The sequence below is a fragment of the Gekko japonicus genome, unplaced genomic scaffold (genome assembly GCF_001447785.1).
Source record: "Gekko japonicus isolate JY-2015 unplaced genomic scaffold, Gekko_japonicus_V1.1 scaffold698, whole genome shotgun sequence".
NCBI lineage: Eukaryota > Metazoa > Chordata > Lepidosauria > Squamata > Gekkonidae > Gekko > Gekko japonicus.
Genome location: NW_015168069.1, coordinates 617,862 through 634,811, shown reverse-complemented (window position 1 = coordinate 634,811; position 16,950 = coordinate 617,862). Strand labels below are relative to the sequence as shown.

The following is a 16,950-nucleotide window of genomic DNA, read 5'->3' as shown; positions in this document are numbered from 1 at the left end:
GCTCTTCCACTTTGCCTTCTCAAGCAAACCTGTCAAGTAGGTTAGGCTGAGAGTGTGTAACTGGCCCAAGGTCAGCCAGCGGGCTCCAGTGGCAGTGTGGGGGTTCAAACCAACATCTCCTAGATTCTGGATCCAACCACTATGCAGCAATATAGCAAAACTGCCACTGATAACATACATTAAGTCAAGACAGCAGTCAAACCTTCCTCAGCAATGATTTTGCTGTCCACACAAGACGTGTCTAGTGGAAAGTACCCTTTCATGCTCCCCAGGAGGCAAGCGGTGATGATACGTGCCTCTCCCCCCCCCCCATTCTGTAGCACAGACCCCACTTCAGAAAGTACCCATGTTCTGCCTGCTGCAGGGTGCACCAAACCAAGGGAAGGTACTGTGGAGCAGTGTTCCCTCTAAGCCGATTTAGTGTGAGCTAGCTCAGTTTTTTAGCCTCCGGCTCACACATGCTTGTCTCAGCTCGGGAAGGAGGGCTCCGGAGCAAACGAATTTATGCAGTCGCCAAATCGCTCGCTCGCTCACAGCTTTACTGCCAGCAGCTCACAAAGTAGGATTTCTGCTCACAAGACTCCACAGGTTGGAAGGAACATTGCAATGTTCTCGTAAAAGTGCATTTGGCACATTGAGACGCAATCCAGTCTGTATATTTGTTCCTCCAGCACGCTCCAGGTAACGGACAGGGTTTCTCCCCCCCCCCCATATCGTGTTTTGTTGTCAACCAATCCTGTGAGGTAGGCTAGGCTGAGAGTGGTTGACTGGTCAGACGTCACTCAGTGAGCTTCACCTCCGAGTGGGGATTTAAACCCAAGTCCTCATCTGACATGCTAGCCCAAGGGTCCCCAACACGCGCCCTCGGGCACCGTGAAGTCCACTAACACCTTCCCCACCAGGTGTTTTTTGGAAAGTGGGCAGGTGGGGCTCTTGCCATTGTTGTTGTTGTTCAGTCGCACAGTCGAGTCCGACTCTTCGCGACCCCATGGACCAGATCACGCCAGGCCTTCCGGTCTTCCGCCGTCCTCTGAAGTTTGCTCAACTTCCTGTTCGTTGCATCTATGACACTGTCTGACCATCTCATCCTCTGCCGTCCCCGTCTTCTTTGACCTTCAATCTTTCCCAGCATCAGGGCCTTCTTCTCCAGTGAGTGCTCCCTTCTCATTGGGTGGCCAAAGTATTTGAGCTTCAGTTTCATTATCTGGCCTTCCAGGGAACAGTCAGGGTTGATTTATTTTAGGATTGACTGATTGGATCTCCTTGCATTCCAAGGGACTCTCAAGAGTCTTCTCCAGCACCATAGTTCAAAAGAATCTATTCTTCGGCGCTCGGCCTTCCTTATAGTCCAACTCTCGCAGCCATACATGACTACTGGGAATACCATTGCTTTGACCATGCGGACTTTTGTTGGCAGGGTGATGTCTCTACTTTTTATCATGCTGTTTAGGTGCGCCATCACTTTCCTCCCAAGGAGCAGGCGTCTTTTAATTTCATGGCTGCTGTCACTGTCTGCGGTGATCTGGGATCCCAGGAACATGAAGTCTGACACTGCTTCCACGACTTCCCCTTCTACTTGCCAAGGAGTGATGGGGCCGGATGCCAGGATCTTAGGTTTTTTTATGTTGAGCTTCAAGCCCACTTTTGCGCTCTCCTCTTTTACTCTGAGCAAGAGGCTCTTAAGGTCCTCTTGCCGTTGTAGATTTCTACACATGTTATGGTGGCAGCTGCCGCCGCAGTGCAAGGATCTTCACGGTGTGACTGAAGATCAGTTGTGGCAGCCATTTTGTGGCTGCAACTGTCCCCAGTGTTCTCTCTGAGCTGAGTTGGTGTGAACTAGCTCACAGTTTTTTAGCCTCCGGCTCACACATATTTGTCCTAGTTTAAGAAGGACGACTCCAGAGCTAACTAATTTCTGCAGCAGCCAAATCACTCGCTCGCAACTTTAATGCCAGGAGCTCACAATGTAGAATCTTTGCTCACAAGACGCCACAACTTTGAGGGAGCATTGCTCGTCACATGTCCAAATTCCAAAGGTGCTCACTGGTTTAAAAAGACTGGGGACCCCAGCTCTACCCACGGCCCTGACTCCCCAGTCTAGGTTTTGTTTTCTCATAAGCGACTAATCAGCCTGCAGTCCTTGTGTGTGGAGAAAGAGTAGTTCAGGATAGGTAGCCTTCCCCCCCCCCCCCAAAATGCCCTCCCTTTCTTTTCCTGATTGTGCTGAAATGAGAGAAAATCATTCGGGGGGGGGGGGAAACATAGAATAAACCTTAATTTTGATTCATGGCTGGCCACTGTGCATTAATTAATTTCAATATACCAAGTTCACTGCTGCAATCTCAACAGGCAATTTATATAAAGTCTACTTTTTTGGCCACGGTGCGTCTAATGATCACAGATTGCCCAATCTTTAGACCTGAACGCTTATAGAAGGAAACATATTTCCCTGGGTAAATAATCATTGTGTTGCGGCGCAGCACAAAATATTTTAAGCTTCACCTTTGGGGCCTTCAAGTAGATTACTACTTTAAGTTATTCTAGCATGAGTCACTCCTGAAACCTGCCTTCTAGAGCTGAAGGCTTGGTGGGATTTTTACTCCAACCAAAACAGATTTTTTCCAAGGACCTCTTTCTCCCATATGAAACTACGTGGTCGCTCCAGACATCTTTGCAGACTCTGTTTTGAGCGCCCCCACCGTCTGAGTCTAGACAGGTGACGACCTGTTGGGGCACCAGAATTCTGGAACATTGTCCCCAGGGAGATTAACCTGTCTCCCTCTACGGATGTCTCCTGCCAGTAGGTGAAGACTTTGGTGTAGTGGTTAAGTGCGTGGACTCTAATCTGGGAGAACCAGACCTTGGGCAAGCCATAGTTCTGACAAGAGCTGTTCTTGAAAAAGAGCAGTTTCTGTCAGAGCTCTCTCAGCCCCGCCTACCTCACGGGGGTGTCTGTTGTGGGGAGGGGAGGGGAAGGGAAAGGAGTTTGTAAGCCACTTTGAGACTCCTTCGGGTAGTGAAGGGCGGGGTATAAATCCAATCTCTTCTCTTCTGCTTCTTGTTTTGTTTGGCGTACTCTGAATAACCATTATTGGCCTTCCTCCCGTGTTCTGGTATTGTTCGTTTATGGTTTTTTAATTGAGTTAAAGTTTTAAATGTTGTTTCTCATTGTTCTGTTGTTGTAATATTTTTATGTGCACCACCTTGGGGGACCCTGATTGGGTAGAAAGGCAGCATAAAATGTTTTAAATAAGTAGTGTGCGTTGGTTCTCAAACTTTAGCGATCGAGAGACCCCTTCCTCATTTTGATTTATCTTTATTTTACATTGCAAATGCTTGAGGAGCCCCTTGTGGTCTTCCAGCCATGCTTCAGAACGCTGGCTTTGATGTGCGGAGTGCTGAGGGGCGGGGCAGGTTCCGCTGGGCTCCAGTTGGCTGTAACCGTGGAGAGGGGGGACTTTTTTCAGGGAAGGACAGGGCTGCAGGAAGTAGAGTTGCCAACCCCCTGGTCCAGCCAGGGGATCCCCCAATCTTCGGGGTTCCAGTCCGCTGCCGGCCAGCTGGCCAGTGGAGAAGCCCCGCCCCTGAAGAGGCCCATCGCATGTCGATGTGGTCGGCGCGATGACGTCACACAGAAGTGATGCCATCATGGCAGGGATGTCGCATGTTGACACTCTAGCATTTTGACAAAAAAAAACACACCCCTCTATGGTAACCATAGAGTTTCGCCCAAAATGCTAGAGCATCGATGCGCGACGTCCCCTGCGTGATGATGTCACTTCCGCGTGATGATGTCACTTCCGTGACATTGCTGCGCTGACCATGTCGCACGTAGTGATGTCGCCCCTCTGCTCCTGGACGGCCCCCTCCCACCCCTCGCCACCGGGACAATAGGAAGAACTTTTCTCCCTTTCTCACAAGACAAGAACTCGTGGGCACTCCATGAAATTGCTGAGCAGTCGGGTTAGAACAGATAAAAGGAAGTCCTTCTTCACCCAAAGAGTGATGAACACATGGATCTCACTGCCACAGGAAGTGGTGGCAGCTATAAGCAAGGGCGGCTCCAAGGGGGAATTGGAGAAGCATCTGGAGCAGAGGTCCATCAGTGGCTCTTAGCCACAAGATAGGAACTCTCAGACTGGGGCAAGTGATGCTCTGTATTCTTGGTGCTTGGGGGGGGGGGCAACAGTGGGAGGGCTTCTAGTCTCCTGGCCCCACTGGTGGACCTCCTGATGGGGTTTATGGCCACTGTGTGACACAGAGTGTTGGACTGGATGGGCCATTGGCCTGATCCGACACGGGCTCCTCTTATGTTCTTATGACCGGGCAGCCCTAGCAGGAAGGGAGCGCGTGATCCTGCCACCGACTTTTAGGTGGAATAGGTTCCTCCATGATCTGCCTCTTAAGCCGACTAACCCTGTGGCAAGTTGGAACAACTTGTTTGTGATGGCCCTTCCCCATCTCTAGACCGGGATGGTCGGCTGATACCTTCTAGGCCAGGCTTAAGGTTCCAAGGATTGTCTGAGCCGCTTTCTAGCCCCGCTCCCCACCTAGGCCTTGGCTGTAACTCCGCGCCGGAGACCCTTTCCCCCCTCTCCCCGCCTGTGGCCTGCTCCTCTTGAGCTATGTTATCATTCCATTTTTGACACCTTTTATCAAATTTTAATGAAATGACCCAGGCAAACAAATTGTCATTAAACTTTCCATCACTTTGTCCCTTGGTATTGTCTTTTATAAATTGGACAGCAAATGTTGTATTGATCTCCCCGTTCTTGCAGCTGAACTTGAAATGACCCAGGCAGCCGGTAGTTTATGGCCTGGAGTTGCATTTCCTTGACACTTCCATCCACGGCATGACACCTCTTTTGTTTTTTCTCTTTTTTTTTCCTTTCCCCTCGTGGAGATAAATGAACAAGACATACGGTATCGAGACATCCTCGGTCACGGCAACGGCGGGACGGTCTACAAGTGAGTGTTTTCCACACACCCCTTCCTTCCTGCTTCAACTTTTGGGGAAGAAAAGCCCCCCTTCCCTTACTCCATTGAAGTGTCATAAGGTTTCTCGCCCTTATTCTTCCTTTGTGAAGCGTCTGTTGTATTTAAGGTTTTTAGGAGTTGCCTTCATATATACCGTAGCTCTTGAAAAATAACCCCCTGTGCTTATATATCTTGTTTATTGGTGCTGTCAGATTCAAAAGGAGATACAGAAGGTAGCTTCCCTCGTCCAGATGAGCCATTTCTGGAGCAAGGCAGCCTGGGAAATGGGAGGGGTGAACTGAACGGCCTTGTGCGGTCCCCGTGACGAAATATCACCCTCCTCTCAAAACCTTTCGTTCATTGTCAGGCGGCAAGCTTAAGACAAACCAGAATGAAAGTTGTTTGTGGAGGGTGCTTATGGGTTCTGTTTCTACCTGATGTAGTTTATGAGCATACATAAGGATAGATAAGGAGCTGCGGTGGCTCAAGTGGTTGAGGCGCTGAACTGCAGGCTGTGGAAGGTCGGTAGTTCGGCAGTTCAAGACCTGAGTGTGCCGCATGACGGAGTGAGCTCCCATCTCTAGTTCCAGCTCCTGCCAACTTAGCAGTTCGAAAGCAAGAACTTGCAAGTAGATCAATAGGTACCGCTTCGGTGGGAAGGGAACAGCGTTCCGTGCGCCTCGGTGTTTAGTTATGCCGGCCACATGACCACGGAAACGTCTTCGGACAGCGCTGGCTCTTCAACGGAGATGAACACCGCAACCCTAGAGTCGGATTCGACTGGCTTTCGAGCAAGGGACACCTTTACCTTTATAAGGATAGAAGCCTCACACAGAGGATAAGTCGATCAGCAGCTAGATGTCACGCAGTGAGTTCCACAGGCACAATTGGCCTGCGGAACTCGTTGCCCCAGGATGGCCGTTAGCGAGGATTACGTGTCTGTGAGGCGGCTAGGTTTACTGGAAGTTTTTATATTAGCAATTCAATTCAGTTCAGTTACCTTTATCGGCATTGACATTATTATTAAAAAAGAGTAATATACAAAAGATAAGGTCAAGAACGAATACCGATCAAAGAGAAGAAAAAGTTCTAAGATAGTCTAAAATCAGTGTAAAACAGTCTCCCTTTCATATCTCCTGAAAACAAATCCTTGGCCATGTGGCGTATATCAAGTGTCGTTTTTATATTAGCAAGAAACTCTGGCTTCGTTTCTGACGCGCAGCTCTGCAGGTTCCCCAGCGCTGGGAGTTCTGTTCCACCCTCCTGTGGTGCTTGTGGATTCTCTGGGGGATCTGCTTTGTCTTCTGAGCTAAATGAATAACTGGAGCAGCCCAGAATTAACCACTTTGCGGCTAACAGCTTCCCATTCTGTCCTCATCCTCTGGGGCTGTTGATATTTCAGAGGTTTTGGCCTCTTTGGGGATGAATTTGTGGGGACCGCAGCTGTCTTATGGGATGGGCAGTAGATCAGTGGCGGGGGTTATGTGCCTTCGGTGCAGGAGGTCCCAGTGGAGAATCGGATACGGGAAGAACACCTTCCGTTGCTTGAGTCCCTGGGAAGAGGCTGCCTTTTAGTGGATGCCAGGGGTCCCCGACGTCACAGTGCCCGCCCACCCCTTTCCTCGTGCCTGCCGAGTACTTTTAGGAAGGGCTTTTGCCCAGCAAAAGGTAACAGCGTTCCGTGCGCCTTGGTGTTTAGTCATGCCGGCCACATGACCACGGAAACGTCTTCGGACAGCACTGGCTCTTCGGTTTGGAGATGAGCACCGCAACCCTAGAGTCGGATTCGACTGACTTTTACTTTTGCCCAGCACGGCTTCTGTTTGGTTGTGTAGGTTAAAAGAAATCCTGTTCAACTGAGCTTCTGCCCGAAATGCTGAACACTTACAATCAGAGTGAAATAGAAACCCAATCATTGATATTTTATGATTGGCTCCGCCTCCTGCAGCAGCCATTTTGTGTCAGAATTCTGGCCGGCTCAAAAGGGTTGGGGACCCCTGGAGTACGTAGTAATGAGCTTGCCAGGCCAGTGGTCTGACCTGGCTTAACACAGGTTCAGGTCTTTAAAAACCTGACCACTTTTGTCAACCTCTTGGCTGGAAAAGAGAAGTTTGTTGAAAGTTTGTAATATCTTGAATTAGGTTATCAGTGGATATGTACTTCAGAATCAGTGTGGGCAGCCCATCCAGTTTTTAAATATGGAGCTCTTCTGAGCTGATATGATACGCCGCTGTTCTGGAGTCTGTCTTGTCTGTCATGTACTGATAGATGAAGAGCAAGATGTTAGTCTGTCTGTAGCAGTAGAAAAAGGGGCCGCGGGGGCTCAAGTGGTTAAGACGCTGAACTGCAGACCAGACTGCTGTTGAACTGTTGCACAACTCTCATTCTGAGAGCCAGTGTGGCATAGTGGTTAGGAGTGTCATACGCTGATCTGGAGAACTGGGTTCAATTCCCCACTCCTCCTCCACATGAAGCCTTCTGGGTGACCTTGGGCCAGTCACAGTTCTCTCAGGACTCTCTCAGCCCCACGGGCCTCACAAGGTGCCTGTTGTGGGGAGAGGAAGGGAAAGGTGATTGTATGCAGGGGCAGATTCACCATGAAGCAGACTAGGCATGTGCTTAGGGCACCAGGGCCAAAGGGGGGCACCACAAAGTTGGGGGAAAGGTGACAAGCTTAGTTTGTACAGTCTATTGTGTTATCCTATGAATAAATTTTTGTATTGCTGCAACCTGCATTGTCTATCTGGTCAGACAGGTCAACAACTAAAATGGACTGGGGGTCAGTGTGGAAAGGAGGGGGGCACCAGAGCCAGTTTGGTGTCGTGGTTAAGTGGGCGGACTCTAATCTGGGGGAACCGGGTTTGATTCCCCACTCCTCCACTTGCACCTGCTGATGTGACCTTGGGTCAGTCACAAGCTCTGGCACAGCTGTCCTTGAAAAAGAGCAGTTTGTGACAGAGTTCTCTCAGCCCCACCCACCTCACAGGGTATCTGTTGTGGGGAGGGGAAGGGAAAGGAGTTTGTAAGCCGCTCTGAGACTCCAAGTGAAGGGCGGGGTATAAATCCAATCTCTTCTTCTCTTCTTCTTCTTCACCAAGATCGGTCAGGGCTTAGGGCACCAGCGAGCCTGAATCCGCCCCTGATTGTATGCCTCTTTGAGACTCCTTCAGGTAGAGAAAGGTAAAGGTTCCCTTGCTCGAAAGACAGTTGAGAGAAAAGCAAGGTATAAAAAAAACCCTGCTCTTCTTCTTCTTCTGCATCCTGCGCTCGTGGGCCAGGAAAGTGCATTGTGCTTTGTCACGACATGGAGTCATTGATACTTTAAGGCGGGGGGGGGGGGGAACTTGGGGTTTTTTTTTCAAGAGCAGCTTCTTTTCCCACCCGAGGACCCGTGATTCTCTCTCTTCATACGGAGCGTGTGGCGAAATTAAACTTCACCCGCAAGGATCTATGTAAAAACCACAGATCCACAAGCCAGATGTTTGCACTCTGCTAATGTTCAGAGGTTAAGCTAATCATGCCTTCATAGTTGGGCACAAGGTTGCAGTTCAGCCATTGGGTCTGCGGGACGAAAGAGCCACTTTTTGTGGACTCCTGGAAATCTCATCGAGAAAGTCTGGTGATTTTCCACCACGTTGGACAGGAGGCGTCCAGGATTTAATTAAAGAGCTCTGTTCATTATGGGTGAAAGATTTCTTGGAGGTGAAAGAGAAGATAACTTGGAGCTGACTTGGGAAGAAGACTTCAGGTCAGAATAGGAAAGTTACTTCTTTTTCCCTTGTATGAAATTGGTGTGGTGGTGCTTTTATTGTTTGCACCAACCTAAAAGCCCAGCGGCCAATGTTTATCAGGCCTCTGCCTGGTTCTGAATTACTCTACCCAGTGAGGTTCTGAAGGTTGTTGATGTACTGAGACATAAGCTGTTCCAGATCATATGCATTTGCCAGACAGATGACAGCTCCTAATTTATTTGTTTATTTATTTATTTATTTTATTTCACTTATACCCTGCCCTCCCCGCAAGCGGGCTCAGGGCGGCTTACATAAGCACAACTGTGCAATAAAATACAACAAGATTAGAACAGTTAAGGCACCAAGTGCAATAAAAATAGGACAAGTTAAAACAATTAAAACAAAAACTCGCATCTTGCAGGATACATTAGGAACTAAAATACTCACTCCCTATTGTATATCGCGGTGGGATCAGGAGGGGGGATGCCATGGGCCAAGATGTTCCAAGTGGCCAGTTGGCCCAACCCGGCGGTCCTGCTCTGCAGTTACTCAGTGGTGGTGGTGGTGGCGGCTCCTACTCAAAAGCCTGGCGGAAGAGCTCCGTCTTGCAGGCCCTGCGGAACTGTAAGAGGTCCCGTAATTAACAGATAAGACTGGAGCAAACTAGTTTTAGCCAGTGCTGGAGAGCTGGAGTCAGAATGACTCGGCCCAAGGTACTGATTGGCTACTGATATGTATATATGTAGTTACTGTACAGTCTATTCAGTTCCCTCTTGATATGCGGATGCTTGGCGAAGCACTTTGCTTGTTGCTTGTGTATACCAGCATCACCAACAACCTTGTAAATAAACTTGTAAATACTTTCTACGCTTAACCGTGTGGACAGTAGACTTCTTTGAACTGGACTCTCTATTGCTAGATCGGTGCAGGCATTCAACACACTATCCTAACAAAGGTGTCCGTTCCACCCACGGTAATTTGGAGCAGGAAAAAAGGAATGTTTTACAAGACAAAAAAAACTTGTCGAGTCCATAAGAACTTAATACATATCTCTCATTCTTATTCTGGAAGTGGCAGTGAAAAGGAATCCTGTTTGCGTTGGAGGTGGGGCAGGGAACTCCTCATTAGGGTCTAGCAGCTTGGGACCTCGGTCAGCTGGTTAAATCCCACACCCCCTTGGTAAAACAAGATCCCCGTGAGGCCGGTTCTGCCGCAGCAGGAACCACATCCTCCGTCCATCTCTTGTGTGTTCCACGGAAGCCCCCACCTGGGAAAGCCGTTGAAGGCTGTGCAGGCGTTACTTGGAAAGAAGTTATCTGTGGCTGTTGTGACCTTAAGAACATAAGAGATGCCAATGTTGGATCAGGCCAATGGCCCACCCAGTCCAACACTCTGTATCACACAGGGGCCAGAAATACCAGTGCCATCAGGAGGTCCACCAGTGGGGCCAGGACATTAGAAGCCCTCCCACTGTTGCCCCCCCCCCCAAGCACCAAGATGACAGAGCATCACTTGCCCCAGAGTCCCTATCTATACCTTGTGGCTAATAGCCACTGATGGACCTCTGTTCCATAGGCTATCTAATTCCCTTTTGAAGCCGTCCATGCTTGTAGCATGGCAGTGAATTCCAAGTATTAATCTCTCTTTGGGTGAAGAAGTACTTCCTTTTATCCTTTCTAACCCAACCGCTCAGCAGTTTCATGGAGTGCCCACGAGTTCTTGTATTGTGAGAAAGGGAGAAAAGTACCTCTTTCTCTACCTGCTCTTTCCCGGGCATGATCTTATAAACCTCAATCATGTCACCCCTCAGTCGTCTTTTCTCCAAGCTAAAGAGCCCCAAGCGCCTTAACCTTTCCTCATAGGGAAAGTGTTCCAACCCTTTTATCATTCGAGTTGCCCTTTTCTGCACTTTTTCCAAAGCTTTTTAAGGTGTGGTGACCAGAACTGCACACAGTATTCCGCCGGAAGTCTCCACTTCTGACAGGTCAGTTATATTCCGCACTGCATCCTGTTTCCTTTTGGGTTGTCATTCCGACCAAACTGAAATCAGTACAATAATGACTGTGTACCGTCGAGCCACGGCTGACTCACAGCGACCCCAGGACCTAGAGACGAGCGGAGGTGGGGGTTTGCCTCTGCACTGTGACCCTGGACTTCCTTGGTGGTCTCCCATCCAAGTACTTTCCAGGGCCAAAGGATCAGGCTGCTAAACTGAAATCACCACATTTTAAAAGCTTACAGGTGGCTGGATCCTGCTGTAGTTCCAGCCGCCTTCTGCTCACGCTTACAATGGTGAACTCTGTCAAATAAAACGAATGGCGAATGCACCTGCCGCTTCCTTTTGCTTCTTCCCCTCCCCTACTGCCAGCTTTCCGTACCATGAGCTTGTTCCTGAAATCTGTGCACCACACATTGATTTCTAACTGAAGAACGAAAGAGAGAGAGAGAGAGTGTGTGTGTGTTTGTGTGTCTTCCCCAAACCCCATACCGAGTCATATCCATTATGGCAATGAAATATTATCCACATTCAGCAAACAAGAAGGTACGTTCCAGGTCGCTGAGCAGAAACGTTCGGTTTCTGTTTCCAGGTGAACTAACTATTATTGAAATAGTTTATGGAGATTGAGATATTGATCACTTTCATGCTAACCGTGGCTCAAGGGGAGAGCAAGAGAGGGGAGGGGGGCTTTGTGTTCGTTGGAAGACACCGTTTCATTGGAGTCTGGGGGGGTGGTGGAATGGTTGGGGGGTGGGCGATTTATCGCCTCTCCGGGTTTATTGCTGGAAGAGAAGGGTATCTTGGCTTCGTTTTTATGACAGTATAATTATACTTAAGAAATGCACTTGATTACTCTGTGTAGCAGAATTGTTCCAGTGCATTGCCTAGGCCAATACTGCTATACAAACAACTTTTCAGTCAATTGAGTTGGGTAAAAAAATCAATACTTTTATAGCAATATTTCTAGGGAGAACTTGCTGAATCTGAATGTTTAGTGTGTGTGTGTGTGTCCTTTTGTTTGTTTGTTTAAAGAAAAGGTGTTTTATAGCTATGTGGCTTCCAGTTAAGCTTGTTTCTTAAGCATTTTTTTTAAGACTGAGGAAAGGTGAGCCGTTGTGCTCCTGAATTTTGGTGCTGTTCACAAAGTCCAGGGCTGCTTCCACACAGATGTTTTGGCTTCCTTACAGCAGCAGGTTTTGATGTCATCTCCATGATGTCATCTCGAATCCATCCTGTCTCCCCTGGCTTTGCCGAAAAGATCGTAGCCAGAATACCTTTGGATGCTTGGAACCAGGAAAGGATGCCTTTTTGCAGGTCCTGCCCATATCAGCACAGTTTTCCTGACCTCAGCCTCCTCAGCTGCCATTTCACCGGCCCATTTCCCCATACCATCAGAAGGCCTTTTTGGGGCTTAAAAATGGTGGTTGACAGTTGACAGATCACTATAGCGCAATAAGGTTCTAGTGGCCTATTGCAAAAATGAACTCATTCCCAGCTTTCATTTTTAAAAACCAAGTCTGTAGGCAAGCTGCACATTTCCCCATATAACATCACAATGAAAAGGGTTAGAGGGTTACTTTTAAACAAAACGGAAGCTGGAACCCAGCAGATAGTTGTGTTATATGCTGTAGCGGTCTAATGTCAGCAAGCTGCCAATTAGTTCTATGTACTTCTGTATGCCATGTCTATGCCATGAATCCCTCCCGTTTATTCCCTGGTTCGTTTAGGCCCATGTGCGCATGCTTAATAGTGATATGGAGACAGCAGCTTGTTATATGCATTCCTTTCTATGAATGCTAGTGTTGCTTGAAACAGAGTTATCTACAAGGCCACAGGTGTGGAGTCGGAGCCGCTTGATTAGAGCATGAGAAGCAATTAATTGTTTAAGTTTCAGGAGCAGTTGATTCTCAGGCTTTAGGCGCGAGTTTCAACGTACCCGTGAAAGCGGGAACCAATGTTATTGGTTAGTGCTTGTATGAATCTGTTTATTATCCCGTGCCCTGACTTTCTGAGTCATTCCAAACAGTCCCTGTGTTCCAGCTTCTTCATTACTTCAATAAATATTACTTTGCTACAAACGTGTATTTGATTGAACGTGTGGGGATTCGGACATCTAACAATTTCTGAGTTCTTTTTCTAAAAAAGCCCTCTGGTATGTGTGTGGAGAGGAGTGACGCTTCAGGGATCTGAGGCAATGAACGCGCAGGGGAAACTGCTGTGTAGATTCTCTCCACTGCCACTGCCTCTTCGTTCACACCAGTCACAATAGCTGCATGGAAGAATCGCCTCCCTGTGAACGCAGCCCAGGTGAACCGCTGAGTTAGCAAAGCAACGGTGCGAAGGTAGCCAGTTTGTGGCATTGTGGCGTTTTGGCGTAGTTGTTCTTAGACCAGGGGTGTTCTTAGACCAGGGGTGTCAAACATGCGGCCTGGGGGCCGGATCAGGCCCCCGGAGGGCTTCTGTCAGGCCTGCAGTGGAACTGGCTGTCTCCTGCTGCTTCTTCCAGTCCTGCTGCTGCTGCGTCACCGTAGGTCTGCAGCTTACAGATACACACCTGAACAGCAGACTCAAGATTGCAGCACCACAGACATTTTGATGCAATAATTCAGAGCAAGAGGTGTCAGTTAAATAAACAAAATATTGCAAGAGTGCTGATGTTTTAAGCATGTTTTTATTTTAAGTGAAACAAAAAACCCTTTGTGTGTGTGTCCTTTATAAAGTCTATATCTCTGCTACCTGGCATTACATTTTATGACACACGTGGCCCGGCCCAACAAGGTCTCATTTTTGTCAGACCCGGCCCTCATAACATATGAGTTCGAGACCCCTGTTCTAGATATTGCAAGCCTCTCCCCGCCCCCACAGATCACAAATTTCGTAGAACTCAACATCCACCTTGGAGTGAGCTTCCCCTTTCTGCCAGCAACTCGCCTCCCCTTGAGACCCTGTAACCTGCGCACTCCTGTACATTACAGGCTGCATGCCGTTCCCACCGGAGACGAGGGTGCCGGACTGTTTTTAGCATTCCATCCAACGTAGTTACGGGGTGGATTTATTACTCTACCTATTTTAAAACAAGTTACACACACAAACACACACACATAACCTCAAATATTTTCTGAAAGCAGGTATGATGGAGCATACCGGCTCTTGGCTATATATTGGAAAATATTTGTATACCACAGCATCTAGGGTATTTACTTAAATTGCTTTTTTGAAAAATAATTCACTGGAAAGTCCAAATGGCATTGGAAGTGGGTTTCCTTCCTGCCACATTTTTTAACTCCATTGCTGGTTCACAGTTGTTCTGAGAGACGGCGTTTGTGCAAAACCGCTTCCCCATTTCCTGTGAAATATGTTAACGGCGTGATTTATAAGGCCGCGTACCCCGTCTAACGTTTGTGGCTGAATAGGAGCGGCGTTCAATTATTTAGAACCAAAACACCTTATTAGTATCATATAAAATTGTGTCACTGGTAAATAACACATAATATTTCTCCCGCGAATGGCATCATCTAAACGTTCATAAACTCTTCCCGCATATTTCTCCACGCAAGCTCATGTGGCATCCTGGCTGCCGCGATCTGCTTCAATCTGTATCTGAGCGAAACGCCTTCTAGTCCCGTGTTTGGTTTCCAAAAACAGCCAGCCGTATGCCGGAGGGGAACTCGCAGGCGGCAGCCTGCTGTGTTATCTGTCCCCACCCCCTGCTGCCTCTGAACATGGAGGTTCTACTCAGTTATCATAGCCAGGAATATCTTATCCACAAGCCAGAGCACAGAACTAAAACAAAAATCCCTTTGGATTTATGCCTGTTGAAAGCTCATTGAAAGTGGGGTGTTAGAAGAGACAGCATAGAATCCTAGAATCACAGTTGGAGGGGTCCTTGGAGGCCATCTAGTCCAGTCCCCTGCCCAGTGCAGGATCAGCCTAGACTGAGCATCCCTGACAAGGGTTTGTCCAGATGCTGCTTAAAGACTGCCAGTGAGGGGGAGCTCACCACCTCCCTAGGCAGCCGATTCCACTGTTGCACAACTCCGACTGTCAAAAAGCTTTTTCCTAGTTAAGTTTTATATTTATCTGTGTATTCTTATGTTCTCCTAAAGTCATGTATTGACATATTCACTGATATAAGAAGCAAATTGTTATGTTGTGTTGTTTGTTTGTTTACAAAATAAAATTATAAATTTAAAATAAAAAAAAAGCTTTTTCCTTATAAGGCAAGTTTATAATGGACAGACAATTCGTTTATTTGAAAGTATATACTCGATTGAGATAGAGTTGGATAGTTACTCATCATAATATACAAGAATAGAGATTAAGGTGGATTAGGCGTAAACATAATGTTTGTTAAAAAGAATAATAACCCCCATATATGTGTGTATGTATGTATGTTTATATGTCTATCTTGTGTTTGTTATTAAAACATGTGAACATTTCATAAAATTCTGCCTTTGGGGGCAGTAAAAAAAATGTTTTTTCCTAATATCCAGACGGTACCTTACTGCCCAGTTTGGTGTAGTGGTTAAGTGCGTGGACTCTAATCTGGGAGAACCGGGTTTGATTCCCCACTCCTCCACTTGCACCTGCTGATGTGACCTTGGGCAAGCCACCGTTCTGGCACAGATGTCCTTGAAAGAGCAGTTCCTGTCAGAGCTCTCTCAGCCCCACCGACCTCACAGGGTGTCTGTTGTGGGGAGGGGAAGGGAAAGGAATTTGTAAACCGCTCTGAGACTCCTTTGGGTAGTGAAGGGCGGGGTATAAATCCAATATCTTCTCTTCTCTTCTTCTCTTAATTTAAACACATTATTGCGAGTCCTCTCCTCTGCCCTTTAGATACTTAAAGAGAGCCATCCTGTCCCCCCTCAACCTCCTTTTCTCCAGACTGAACATTCACTCAACCTGGCGAGCCCTGCAGCTTGGTACCCTGGGCGGCCACCCAACCCACCCATCTCTACAGTTGGCCCTGAATGGGTATAATTTACCCACTGGGTATATTTTACCACCATGGGGTGGCTTTAAAGGAGAATTAGATGAAGTTTTGAAGGATGAGTCTCTCCCCCGATGAGATGACGCACCCCTGAGGGTCAGCCGCCAGGAACAAACGCAACAGAGGAAAGCCCTCCACAGCTAGTTGTAGCCCAGAAGACCCATCCAGATGTGCCTTTTTTGGTCTCATCCAGCAGAGCAGATCTTATGTTGGTGCAATCTTAGGCTGGTTTAACAAACATGGAGTGCGTGTTAAGAACATAAGAACATAAGAGAAGCCATTGTTGGATCAGGCCAATGGCCCATCCAGTCCAACACTCTGTGTCATACAGTGGCCAAAAGTACCAGGTGCCAGCGGGAGGTCCAGCAGTGGGGCCAGGGCATTAGGAGCCCTCCCACTGTCCCCCCACCCCCCAGCACCAAGAATACAGAGCATCACTTGCCCTAGACAGAGTTCCTATAAGAACATAAGAGAAGCCAATGTTGGATCAGGCCAATGGCCCATCCAGTCCAACACTCTGTGTCACACAGTGACCAAAAATACCAGGTTCCATCGGGAGGTCCAGCAGTGGGGCCAGGAGGACACTAGATGCCCTCCCACTGTTGCCCTCCCCCCCAAGCACCAAGAATACAGAGCATCCCTTGCCCCAGACAGAGTTCCTATCTATACCTTGTGACTAATAGCCACTGATGGACCTCTGCTCCATATGCTTATCTAATTCCCAATTGTTCTAAGTTTTTATTCTAAGTTTCAGCGTTTGGGGCACTGCACCATCAAGCTTTCCCCACACACACACCAGGTGTTTTCCTTTGTCCATTGTTACCTTCTCAATTTCGGCCAATGATTGCTGTAGCTGCAGCCAATGTTCCCTCTAAGCTGTGGAGTCTTGTGAGCAAAAATTTTACCTTGTGTGCTACCAGCATCAAAGTTGTGAGCGAGCAATTTGGCTCCTGCATCAATTAGTTTGCTCTGGAGCCCTCCTTCCTGAGCTTGGACAAAAACATGTGAGCCAGAGGCTAAAAAACTGTGAGCTAGCTCACACCAACTCAGCTTAGAGGGAACACTGGCTGCAGCTAGGCTACGGCCCCACCGAATTCCGGTGGACAATCGTTAGGGGTTAACCAAGACTGACCGGTGATTGCAGCCCGCTTTCCTCCATTGACCCCACGGCCGTCGGCCGGCCAGCTCGTAAAATCTGTTATGCACAAAAGTGCATAAAATGAAGACAGAGGGTCTCCTCCCAGCCCTGAGAA

General features: G+C 48.0%; 1 protein-coding gene across 1 annotated transcript in view; it reads left to right on the top strand.

The window, feature by feature from the left end:
* The window catches only part of MAP2K5 (mitogen-activated protein kinase kinase 5), a 236,163-nt gene that overhangs the window by 40,383 nt on the left and 178,830 nt on the right, over positions 1–16,950 (top strand). Inside the window, exon 7 of the mRNA XM_015414599.1 lies at positions 4,904–4,968. Within this exon, the coding sequence (XP_015270085.1) occupies positions 4,904–4,968 (65 nt within the window). The remainder of the gene's footprint in view (positions 1–4,903; positions 4,969–16,950) is intronic.